Here is a 13,037-nt window from a genome sequence, read left to right as displayed (position 1 = left end):
AAAAAATGGGGAATTTCTAAACAGTACATGAGAATTTAGTACTGAGAATTGCAGAAATTGGTAATGCTGTGTTTATTGTCACTTTCCATCCCATAGACACAGTTTGATATTTTTTCACCAAGGAAACTTGAGGTAGAAAATTCAAAATACAAACTGCAGTTAAGGAGGACACCAGAATTGATGGAAATGCCTTCAATTCAAAGCTAAAAAATTTAGTACATGTCCAGATTTTAAAATCCCCAGAAGTTTCCATGTCAGAGGAGCACAGGGATTGTATAAGGATGAAACTTGAATATGACAACATGGGAGTTTGTAATAGAGCAGGAGAAAACTGCGAACACTGCTCTTATCATTTGCTAGTACTCTTACTACATTTTTTCCATTATTTCTTAATTTATTATTTGTTGATTAATAAGGCAGAGGGCTTCAAGACTAAAAGTGTTGTATTTAAATTACAGTAAAGCATTTGGTTGTCTAAAGATGATATATTTATCCTCTCACCTTTCTGTAAAGAAAACCCATTCTTTTATCTTTTGTATAGGTTGGGAATGATTCCTTTGGCAATGATTATGTTGATAATTTGAAGAAGAATGGTATTTCTACAGGTAAAATTTTACTTTAAATATTTCATATTATTTTTGGACTTCAAAAACTGATGGTGGAGGATTTATTATTTTTTTACCTTATTGGATATGTTTTACCATTCAGAACTATGAATAACTATTTTGATGCAGCTGGCAGGAATGAATGAATATGAAGGAGAATATGGGTACTTCTGAAATCAGCTGTACCACTAAAAATGAAATGTAGTGTTACTGCCTCTAAATGTCAGATAATTGCATCAGTGCAAGTCACCTGAAGAAATCTGCTGTTATGCAATTGTTTAGTCTGGCATTATCATTACATAATAATGCCGGGTGAGAAATTGAAAAATTCATTCCGATTCCTCATTCTCAACTTCACTTTTTCAGAGGAGGGATAGAGTGGAAATTCAGTGGTAAGTGCAGAACATTTCACCTTTGCTTTGTGAACTGACCCATGCAGTCGTTTTAGAGACTGCAGCTGATGTTAACACACATACACACAAAAATCAATGTTAAAAGGCTTTCAGACAAAGGGAAAATTAGGCATCCATAATATTTTATTATCTTCTCACCTTTGTCAAACCAATTCTCTCTCTACTGTGCCCTGCTTAACTATATGATCACATTTTCCTGTACGATCCTTGTCTGCTTTGGGGTGGACAAGGATGGACAGATGTAATCACTAAGTGGCAATTCAATATTTCATTTATCTCTTCTGTTTAATGTGCAGCCACAAGCTTAATCTACTGCATTATTCAAATCCTGCCTTAAAGACAAAACTATCAGTATTTTGTGAGCTTTTTATTATGCTTATCAGTGTAGCATCTGAATATTTCACAGATGTATATATAGGTTTATTCATTGTGTGTCTTTCAACTTAGTCAAGAAACCAAGCAAGGATGCCATGAAAACAGTGTCTGTTAGTGTACAGTTCTGAATATCTCCAAAGCATGCCTACCTTATGTCTTCAATTGTGTAAATGAAGCAATTATAATGCATAGCACTTAATGAAAATGCATATGCCACAAAGAATTTTAATGTTTCTGATTCAGATGATGGTTCGTGCAATCTTCACATGAATATTTAAGTAATCTTTATAGCAATGAAAGGAAAGTGTAGGGAAAAAAATTCAGAAATCCCATCATATTGCAGTTCATGGCTACCTAGGTAGATCAGTTGAAGGTTTGGAATGTTTAGGCCCAAGGTCTTAATTTCTGCTGATTGACTTAAAAATATCTCAGAATTGTATTTGATTGTTACCTCCTCCTTTGATCAGCCCTGGAGAAAAATAAGATACACTGCTGGTGAGGTTGATCCAAGATCCTAACTTGTATTCCAAGATCTAGAGGCAAGGGTGATTCAGTGTGTTCAGAGCTTTTTGCTCAAGATGGTCTTATTTCAGTCATGGGCTTTTTGTCCCAGTTTAATCCTTTTCTAGCATATCCCTGTTGTTGGACATAAGGATACTGGGTACTGGATGAAAATCCTTGGGGCAATGCCAGTTCTGCCAGCTCTCATATCTTGGGTCCTTGTTGTATGTCTTCTTTATGTTGCTCTTCTGTTTCCTAGCATATCAGCTTTTCTTTCCAATTCCAATCTGTTTTGTAATTTTCCCCTTTCCCTGGCTTCTTGTCTTCCACAACCAACCAGCCACCAGTGCTGGTCAGACCATTTAGTTCTTTATTGATTTGTTGTTGCTTTTACTGCATTTGAAGTGGGCAACTTGCTTCTAATGCTGCAAGAGCATTGAGAGTACAGAAGACACACACACATTCTCTGCTTTCAGTTCCAGTGTGCAGACAGAAAAGAAGCTGTAATTGTGAGGGAGGTACTGCTCTGACCATGGTAACTGAGCTAGGCAAGAGTATCTGCAAGACTTCAGCAAAACCAGATGAGCATGATGTAAGGTGTTTTTCAGCCTTCTTCAAATTGGAGCAGATTGTTAAACTGGACACAAAGGCACATCTTAAGAAAGAAGCCCACTTTTGCCCAGCATTAAATCCATGTTCTAAAATGTTAGAACACCAGAGCTGCTTAAACAAAAGGTCACTAGAATTTGTCTCAAATGGAATAGTAGATTTTTCTCAAATACAGGTTTTGGGGAAAAAAGAAGAAACTCTCAGCTTTTTGGTCAGTTTTCTGCTGCAGTGCTACTGGTTTCTTCTACCAATTTCCTATCATTGGGTGGTATTTGACAAATTTTCTGTTGACTGAAAACAGGTTCTTATAGTAGTAAACATGGAGCCATCTTTATAACAGACAGTGCTGCCAATGTCATGTTAATTTCTATGAATAATAATCCAAAGAGGAAACATATAACCCCACCACTGCCTTCATAGCATTAGTTAATATTGCTGCTGAAATGCAAATCTACACAGAATGAGATGCTGGGTTGTTTTAGTATTTTTGTTTTTCTTTAGCCTTGACTCTATTGTTTCATTGGATAAAAGAAATATTTCCAAGTAGGAGTAGAGTGCCTGAGAAGGCTGTATAAATAACATGCTTTCTCTAATGCGGAGATGTAGCCAAATTAAAGAATGTTGGACTCGTAATTCTGTTTTGTGGGTGTAAATTAACACTTTTTGTTGTTGTTAGCTTCTCTGGCATTGTTGCACATGAAAGAGTAATTAGCATTTTTAAATTGCTGGAGGTTATGGGTTCATTTTAGATTTAATTCAATTAAACTGTGTCACATGCTATTGGTTGAAAGTAATGTATTGAACTAGTGCATGCTCTAACTTTTCCCTTTCTTAGCATTTGTAGGTCAAACTACAGATGCTGCTACTGGAACTGCTTCAATAATTGTCAACAGTGAAGGTACATATTTCTGCTCTGAATTGTCCTCTTTGTTCTGCCTTTACAGCCATAAAGAAAACCTTTGCCTTGTTACTGTTAATTGTAGATTTTTTTTCTACATTTTTAATTTTTTTCAAGATTTTATTCACACTTCATTGCACTTCTTTTTATTGCAGGCAATGTAGAATTAGGTGCCTAAAAGCAGCAGAATCAGATGCTTAAATTAGCAGTGTGATAGCCGTATTTCAATCAGCCAGCTGAACTATCTGGTTTTACATTCCGGAACATGCAGTGTATTAGAAGGTTAAATCTCTCCTTTTCCACTACAACTTACCAGCACTTTTACTGTGGAATCATTTAGGTTGAAAAAGACCTTTTCAGATTATGGAGTCCAACCATTAACCCAGCACAGCCAAGTCTACCACTAAACCATCTACCAAAGTGCCACATCTACACGTATTTTCAGTATCTCTAGGGTTGGTAGCTCAGCCACTTCCCTGTGCATCCATTCCAGTGCTTGACAACCCTTTTAGTGAAGAATTTTTTCCTAATATCCAATCTAAGTCTCCCCTGGTATAACTTGAGGCCATTTCCTCTAGTACTATGAGGGAAGGGTTTGCCTTCTGAGGACACCAAGTGAGTCATTATGCCCTCAATCAGGAAAAGGAGTTGTCCTTAGTATAAACAGAAATATTTCTGTTGATCTTGTAATTTTACCACAAATCTTGATTTCAAGTTGCATCTGCAGTGATGAGTACACAGTAAAATGTTGGGGTTTTTTTTTTCATGTTAGTTTTCCTTAGCCTGTGCCTTCGCTCTTATTTTGCAGGGGAAGAAATAAAGGTTTGGCTTGTTTTCATATTCTTTGTCCAGAATGCTAAACTATCCTCAGAAAACTTTATGTCTTTTCCTCAAGCATAATTTAATCAGCCAGCTGATCTACCTAGTTTTATACTGTCCTGAACACACAGTATATTAGAAGTTTAAAGCTCACCTTTCCTACTTTGTCTTACCCATCACTTTTACTATGGAGTCATTTAGGTTGAAAAAGACCTTTAAGATCAAGAGTGCAGCCATTAACCCAGCACTGCCAAGTCCCCCTCTAAACCATCTACCTAAGTTCCACATCTACATGCCATTTCAAGCTATTCCCTCAAGCTATTGAGAGCCCTTAAAAGAAGTGTGCCAGGATCAAAATACAGAGCTCAGAACTGATAATGTTTATGCAAACATAACAAATTAAGTGTGATTGGATTAGTTCACTTTTGGAGTTGCTAAGAGGCTTCATTTGAACAGTTACCACAGCTTAGCTGACACATCAAGTTACCAAGCTTCTATGTAACCTGATGGTTGTACATTGGGCTACAGCTCAAAATGGGAAAGGAAACATAACTATTTACTCACACAGCAAAACTGGAAAGGAACTGTGACTAAAGGCAAGCCTACACAGGAATATTCAGGAAAATTAGGCAAATTAGTTGGAGATGTGAGTTTAATTTTCCCTAAGTAAGATTAATCCAAGCCTTGCATGGCAGCTCTAATTCAGAAATAAGGTAATGCTAATACATTGGATAACCTGGATAGCTGCCCGTTAACTTCACCTCCTTTTCTTGGTTTGGATCAGCAGGTAGATTACGCAGCAACTCTTGACACTTCTTATGCTGCCTACAGTCACTATGGGCATTGTAAATAGGAGGGACAGTGGGAATCCAGTGGGCCTCACTGTTTTGTACATGTCTTGCAGTAGGCTTACTGTCCAGAGTAGTTGAATGAGAACCTTATAGTCTTATAATTTCCCAATTCATATGTATGGCCAGCTAAGATATAAACAGTCTAAACTTGAATGAACAGAGGACAACCTGTTAAAATTTTACAACCAAGAATTTTTCTGAAGGATAAGGAACAAAACAGTTTTGTGGATGTGGAACCTTTATAAGGAAAGGGATGCTTGAGGCGATGAGGTTCACAGTGGGCTATCTTATGTGGTAGTGTTGGTGTGAGGTACGGTATGTGACAGTCTTGTGATTCACACAGTGACATGAATAATGCCTAATGTCATGTAGTTTGTGCCTCTGAGTAACTAAAAAATCGTATGCTAAGTTAGCACTGGCCTCAAATTTAATTTAAAATCTAGTAGAAGAGCAAACCTGGTCAGAACTATGCTCTAAAGCAAACAGATGCACAGAATTGGTAATGGTTCTCGTTGTTACTTCTCTCAAAAACCATCTGGCGCCTGAATTGAGTAAATTGCAGTAAAATAGCAGTACTTATGTGCTTTGCTGTTGCAAGAGACATTTTCTTTTTTTTTTTTCTGTAGAAACCTGGATGATTTGACCTAAACAGGCTTTACAGCAGTTTTCAAAGGGCTTGTCTACACATGCATGTTTTACTGCAGTGGCTGTGCTGGCATAGCTGAAACACCACAGCACTCAATGGACATAAAGTAGTTTCTGCTAGTTCAAATTATACCTACAAGGGAAGCATTTGAAGTTGGGGTTGGTGATGGTGTTTTGTGTGAAGATGAGGGACAAATAAAAGACATAGTTATCATCTCTTTCAATTGACAAGTTTTCATTGCTGTATTGTTACACACCTAACCTACCCTTCTTATCAAATCTTTGCAAGTATTGATGCTTGGGGAAAATGCCAACTCAAACCAACTGAGAAAAATCACAGGGAGAAGTAGGAGATATGCAAGTAGAGGGTGTATGATGCTGTGATGTATGAGTGAAGGCAGAGCAAAAGAAAGCTGTAGAGAAGAGTCAGATGAGGCTCTGAAGTAAATCTTCCCTGATGTTACCTCTGTCTGTCTAACTGGTGCTGCAGAATTTCTTGGAAGGTTTTGACTGGTTACTGCATTGCACAAGTATAACTCACCCACAATTGTAATTGGCAAAGTGCTAAAAATTGAAAAATATCAGGCACATTTAGTGCTCCCAAAGTTGATTATATTCTGGGACAATACAGTATAGTTTCAATAAAAGATAGAGAGGTTCAATCTCTGCTTTAATGCAGAATCGTAGAGAGATGTTTAACAAGTTTATAGAGCTACACTGAAAATTGTGCAGCCCAGAGATGCTGCAAAGGTTCCCTCTGGGCTGGTCTCAGAAATCTTTGCAGAAATATTTCTGGGACCTTGTGTTCTTTTCAGTTGCTCTCTTTTATGCTGCTGCCTTTTCAGAAAGTTTTGATTTTACGAAACACAAGGTTCAGTATACCAGGGTCCTGTACCCTTCCAGATCTGTACTTTCTCTCTTAAGGATAAAAGCTGGTACATCCAGCTGCTTTTCTTAACACATTTTCTTCGAGGTGCATCACACCACTTCAAAGGCAAGTTTTTGTTTCCCCTTTCAGTCTGCCTTCTTGCCACTAGTTTTGTCACTTTGCACACCTTCCACTAGTAATGTGATATTGAATGGTAAGAACTCCATGAAGTGATGATGTGTGTTCTACCTTTACACACACAAGTAGGCAGGGAAAAACCCTCTTTGAGGATAATTTTTTACATTATTACCTCTGAAGGTTTTTGCAGCCTTGTCTATATCTGGTACTGACTGTTGATGCCATTAAGTTGGCCTAAATGGACTAGAGGTTTGAACAAGTCTGACAGTGTTAATATTCATATTCCTAGCAAAAATTCAGTGGAGGCACAACAGAGTTTGGCAAGTCATGATGAAAATTCACTTGATTATTGCAAGTTAGGGCTTGGAGCTCACCTACACAGAACGCTGCATGATAACCGTCACTTGAGACAGGCATTGTGCTGCCTTTATGATAAACTTATTAATCATTCGTGAACAGTGAATAGACATTATTTTGTAACTTGAGTGTACCTTCAGTACCAAAGCACTACTAGTAAAAAAGCATTAAATATATATATTTAGGTAAGGCTAAGTAAACAAGGCAAACTTAGAATACGTATGCCAGCTTATTTGTATTATACTTTACATAGAGGAAAATCTTCGGTTTGAACTTTCAATTTTATGAAGAAATGTCACCTGAATTTTAGAGACTTTCTACATACTGACTTTCTTCATGAACTTGAACATTTTGTGTGCAAGATTCTTCAATATTTCTATCAAGTGGTTGCCTAGAAATTATGATACCATATCATACCCCAAACCCACCCTCATATTCATAAGCTATGTGATTTGGCAGCATGTTTTTTCGTGTAACATTCTTTTCTGGTCACAAATAAAATTTTTTTCGCTGTGAATTATTATGCACAAGCTCTGCAGCCATTGTTACAATTGCATTGTTTGATCTATTTGATATTTTGATTAATTCTAAGCACTACTGATGGTTTTTAGGCTTGTCATCTAGTTTTAAAGATATTTATTGCACTGTGGTGTTTACTGGTTTCACCTTTGATTCTTCCACTGGCACTTCTCATCTGAAGTCATCTATAAGATGGCCCTTGTAAAAAAAAAAAACCTGGCTTGAGTTATCCATCTTTCTAAGATCCGGCAGTAGCAGTTTCAGAAGCCTAGCTTAGGACAGTTTTTATGTATGCAGCATTCATCTGACTGGACCCAGTCCCCATCTGGTATAAGCCTGTGAAAGCTTATCAGTTTCATTTAGCTGTTACAGCTTATAGCAAGTGTGAATGTGGCCCTTAATATTCTAGCTGATGTCTGCAAAACTCAAAAGTTATATGGATGTTCCCATCAAACCTGATATTTTTAGTCTAAGAAAAGAGATTTTAGAATTAACAGTAATGCAGTAAATATATTATTTTCATTCTGATGTGGGTAGCATTTTACCTCACTGGAGTAGTTCTAGAAGTTAGGTCAACAGTTTAAGGCTGTTAACCTAGGGTTAACAGAGGTACACAGACTTTTCTGGACAAGAGTTTATCTCCTCCTCAAACAGATATCTAAGATACGTAGGATTATTTAAAATTATTTAAAATTTTAAAATATTTTAAAATATTTGTCTCTTCTCCTTCTTAAAAGAACATAGGAAAACAATTTTTAGAAATTAGTTTTCTTAGACTTTTCTAGTCTGTAGGATTTTTTTTAAACTTAAAAAATTATTTCATGTTGGACAAGATGAATCTCACCCCTCTTTGCCATCTGTCTTTAACTCTGTTGTCCCTGATGCTTAATTCCCATCTGATTTCCCTGGCAAGAAATAATTGCTTTCAACAAAATGGTTACTGCTAATACAAAATTTTGTATTAATTGTGAGTGCATGGCTCCAGATTCTGCCTTCATGCACCCTGGTGCAAATGGTGACTGCTGTCATTAAGTGTAGTATATATAGCTAAGAACAGAATGGGGGGAAGGGTTTCTCTACAGCTTGGGTTTAGTCCTGGACTGTTGCACCACAGTCGGTACTGCATTTCCCTGGCAGGTTTGAAAGCAGACTTTAAGTCTCTGACCTTTTGTAGTTACGAAGAAAACCTTCAGACTGTGATCCAGTGTAGCATGGTCTACTTTGAATTTGTGCGTATGGGTTTAAGCTTACAGCCCTCCTTACTGCCTTGGGCCATTAGCTCCAAAGTCTGAGAATAATATACATGTCAGTATAGCTAAATAATTCAGCAAGATAATGCAGCAAGACATGTGAATAGTCTGAGATTCTAGGAAGCACAGAGGCCAGGCAGAAATGAAAGAGATTCTTGTTCCTCTGATTCCCCATCTTTTACTGCTTGCACTGCTGCACCCTAAAGCTATCAAAACATAGCTTCTCGAAATAGGTGCTATTTGCCTTTGAATATTTCCTCAACAGGATTCAGATATCTTTGGTAACATTTACTCTTTGCAGAAGGTTTTTTGTTTTGTTTTCTTTTGTTTTTTATCCAAGATGCCCATCATTGTCTGTTGAAAAGCAGGGCGTTGGCTTCTAAGTGCTGAGGTTTTGCTTTTCATATGCAGCTGTTCTGTACCAGACCATTGACAGCAGAATTGCTTTGGAAAGCTTGGGTCCCTCCCTCTGAGATCACTATATTATTCTTTCCATTGTCCTGCTTTCTTTTTGGAATGTATTTAGGGAGAGAAGCTTTGCACGTTCTTAGTCAAAGGACTTTGAAGTCACATTCAACAAAAATAATGTATTGAAAAACATAAATATTTATTTGCAGAGTAATTCAGTTCATTACAGAATTGGTAGCCTTTAATGATTGGCAGTCCTTAAAGGAATCTTCAGCGGGGGCGGGCTGAGCCTGTAAGTCAAGGAACAACTGACTTCTTGAAGTTAATACCTGAGTGATTAATAATAAATTTTAATTTGAAAGCACCCATGCCTGAAGGTCTCTAAGTGTTGTAACAGAGATTAAAAAAAAAGAAAGCAGCTGTAATAAAAGAAGGTGATTTGTGTGTCTGAATAAAAACAAAAGAATATTTGGAATCTACGTAAATGAACCTCACCTAACTGTAAAACAAACTACAAGAATAAAAAGGATCTTAGGTGTGCTTTGAGACACTGCCATGCTTCCACACGCACAGCTTTGCTTAGACCATTCTCCTGGCCACCTCTAAGAGCAGAAGGAACTGTTGCCCACCTTCTTCACTCACTTCTCATAAAACTTTCCCTAGATGCAGGCACCACCTTTCTGGGCTTTGGTGGCAAGCTGGTTCTGGTTTTCTTGATGGTTAGGAGGCCTAACTTTAAATGTCTCAGGTAAATGGTGCAAGCCTGCTTCTCTGAAATCTAAAGAACACACGTAATTCTCTTAGCTGTGTAAAAGACTTTTTGTTCCCAGCTGATGGGAAAATTAAATTTTTTATGCCATTTTTGGCATATGAATTCAGTAATCACATTGATGCTTTTCTCTTCCAAATGCTACTGGAATATTTTAGGAAGATGCAAATATCACCCTCAGTGTGTATCCACTATCTTCACTGTGACTAGTGCAGTACTTCTTTAGAGTTCAAAGAAGATACCAAAATAAGACTGGGGAATGCCTGTACATGATTTTTCCCAAAGGAATTTATATTGTGTTTATTTTGCAGTGTTAGTACATTGTACTAACATTCATTAGTACATTGGTCTTTTTGATTATCCTCTGAAATACTTAGGTATTTGAAAATGTTTTCAAATTTTAATGGGGTTTTTTGGAAAGTAAATTGAAATACTCATCTGAAATATATTGAAAAAAGTGCAAGGAATTGTTCTACATACTTCATTGCCAAAGTTAAAGTAAAAACCACAATATCTTCTCTTTAGGACAGAATGTTATTGTCATAGTCCCAGGAGCCAACCTGCTTTTAAATTTTGAAGACCTGAAGAGGGCTTCTGATATCATCTGTAAAGCCAAAGTGGTTGTTTGCCAACTAGAAATAACTCCTGCTGTTTCTCTTGAAGCTCTGAAAATGGCACGTGCCAGTGGAGGTAATTTAACATAAGCTGTTTTCTCTCTTTCATTTGTGCTACATGAAAATTACTCTTTATCAGGCTTTCTAAATAAAGACCCTGTAGTCTATTCTGGTTTCTGTCATTATAGTTTTATTTAGAATTGAAACAATAGCCAACAAATTCATGCTATGCTAATGAGAACTGAATTTTCTTTAAAATATTTTCAGTGTTAACCTTGGATAGCAAATCCACTCATACCCTTACAATCTCCTTGTATATGTCTGCCTTTCTTCCTGTTTTTGTGCTGTGACTAAATACAGTATGATATTGGTAGGTCAGGAGCTATGGGTCTGGCTCTGCTATGATTCCAGAGCAAAACAGGCATGATGAATGTAAGGCAGTAAATTCTACACACAGGAAAGTGAATGAAATTACCTCAGAACCAGACTTATGCCCTTGTTCTCCCAGCATAGAAGTAGGTATGGCTGTGTTTTTTTGTATAGTGGTTGACATGCTTAAAAATATTTTTTTTTTTAAAAAGCTTTTTCTTCCTAAGGAAAATTCTTAGTGTGTGACTGGGCATGATGCCATTGCATAGACACACAGTCATGGTCTGTGAAATTATTAGAAAATTGTTATTGTACTATACTTTTAAATGTAGAGCATTGATCCTTCAGTGTAGCATATACGTAGATGAAAGCTGATATTTTGCTTGAACAGGATGGGGTTTCATTGTCAATGTTTTTGTTATTTTAAGTGCCTGTAATGCTTTCAGTTACTCAAACACAATTACCACAGTATTTGAACACTATGTAAGTAATTACGCAAGAGAGGCATCCATATGAGATTTAAAAATGTTTTTCCCTTCTATCTAGAAGATCAGACTGGGAAGGGACAGTTCATAGCATAGTCAGTCATGCAGCAGACGAGGGATGGAACTGGGATCAGAACTTACTATTTTCTTGAAGCTGGGTGGGCCAAGGGTAGCTCCAGTAGATCAAGGCATGCTGAAATCACCTTCTGCTCCATGACCTATTGTTCACCTGTTGCACTATATTTTTGTCATTACATTTTATATAAATGGATAACAGCATTCTTAATCTAATGGTTGATGGACTCTAGTTGAATCTTGAATCAATATTCATTACTTATATTGTCTGTTTCTAACTCCATGAACAGTTTTGGCAAGATGCTTCACACTTTTGTCACCCTCCTATGGCAAGATGCCAGCCTGTGACAGAAGAAAAGACAAGATTTTTTAAAAAAGCAATTGAAAAAATTCAAACCTGATACATGGAACAGACATGCAAGCACTTAGCAACTGTAGACATCACAATATATCAAGAAAAGATAGTAGTTAAATGTGGGCCAGCTGTAGTTCTTTGCTGTCAGTGTGTTATCATTGTACAGTTTTTCTGTCAGGGTAGTTCGGTTGCTTCTGCTTTAAAACAATAGGCTACACATGTTCAAATGTCATATGCCATCAAATCTAAGTAAACAGCTGAGTTTTTAGCACTGTAAAAACCTATCTGTAGCCAACAGTAAATTGCTAATGCAATTTCCCTTCTTTTAGCTTGCAATATCCTCATGTATTATGTAGTACTTCGTGTTAGAATGTTCACTTGACTATTTTTGTGTAAAACAGATGCATATCCAGATGCCTCAAACCTCTGTTTCAATGAGGGTTTTTTGCTTTTCTTCATTCTTACTGAGAGAAATAAACAAAAGAGAGAAAGAATCTGGAAATACAGGCAAGAATTCTTTGATTCTCTTCAGTGAAGGTCATCTGAATCTGTAAGCTGGAGAGGGATATCTCATCATGTCATGTATATGTCATGACATCCTCTCATTGTGGCACTGATTATTCATTATTTTTGTGACAATCATGGTGAGAAGGAAGGCAGGAAGGAAGGCGGGAAGGAAGGAGGGAAGGAAGGAGGGAAGGAAGGAAGGGTTGTGAATAGCTGTATGAAGTAGGTATAAATTGTAGTGGAAATTTGACTGGACAATCAAAGGTTTTTAGTGTTCAATGCTGAGAGACTGCTGCTGCTTCCAAAAGCCTGGATTTGGGCTTCTCTAATGACAGACTCCATAAAAGATGGCTGATAATGCCCAGCATATTAATACTGACATGAAGAATGAGTTGGAAGCACCCTCAGGTAAAGATTCCATGTCACTTGCAGATCTATTTTTCGGATGTTTCAAGCTTTTAATCTTGGGCTGCAATTTTTCATAACAGATGTTTGTCTGTGGTTAAACTCTTCATGATTTCTGCCAAAGCACTGTGGTTGCAGAAACCAGGCAATGGAAAATGCCTCCCACCCTACCCTAGGTTTTGAATTATGGATACCAGCTACC

At 37.2% G+C, this 13,037-nt stretch overlaps 1 protein-coding gene across 1 annotated transcript in view; it reads left to right on the top strand.

Moving 5' to 3' along the window:
- RBKS (ribokinase) overlaps positions 1 to 13,037 on the top strand; it is a 71,757-nt gene that overhangs the window by 24,377 nt on the left and 34,343 nt on the right. Inside the window, exons 3-5 of the mRNA XM_066316046.1 lie at positions 542 to 605; positions 3,339 to 3,401; positions 10,551 to 10,715. Of these exons, the coding sequence (XP_066172143.1) occupies positions 542 to 605; positions 3,339 to 3,401; positions 10,551 to 10,715 (292 nt within the window). The remainder of the gene's footprint in view (positions 1 to 541; positions 606 to 3,338; positions 3,402 to 10,550; positions 10,716 to 13,037) is intronic.

This window comes from Sylvia atricapilla, chromosome 3 (assembly GCF_009819655.1).
Source record: "Sylvia atricapilla isolate bSylAtr1 chromosome 3, bSylAtr1.pri, whole genome shotgun sequence".
NCBI lineage: Eukaryota > Metazoa > Chordata > Aves > Passeriformes > Sylviidae > Sylvia > Sylvia atricapilla.
Note: the sequence above shows the minus strand (reverse complement) of the source record. Positions and strands in the feature narration are given on the sequence as shown.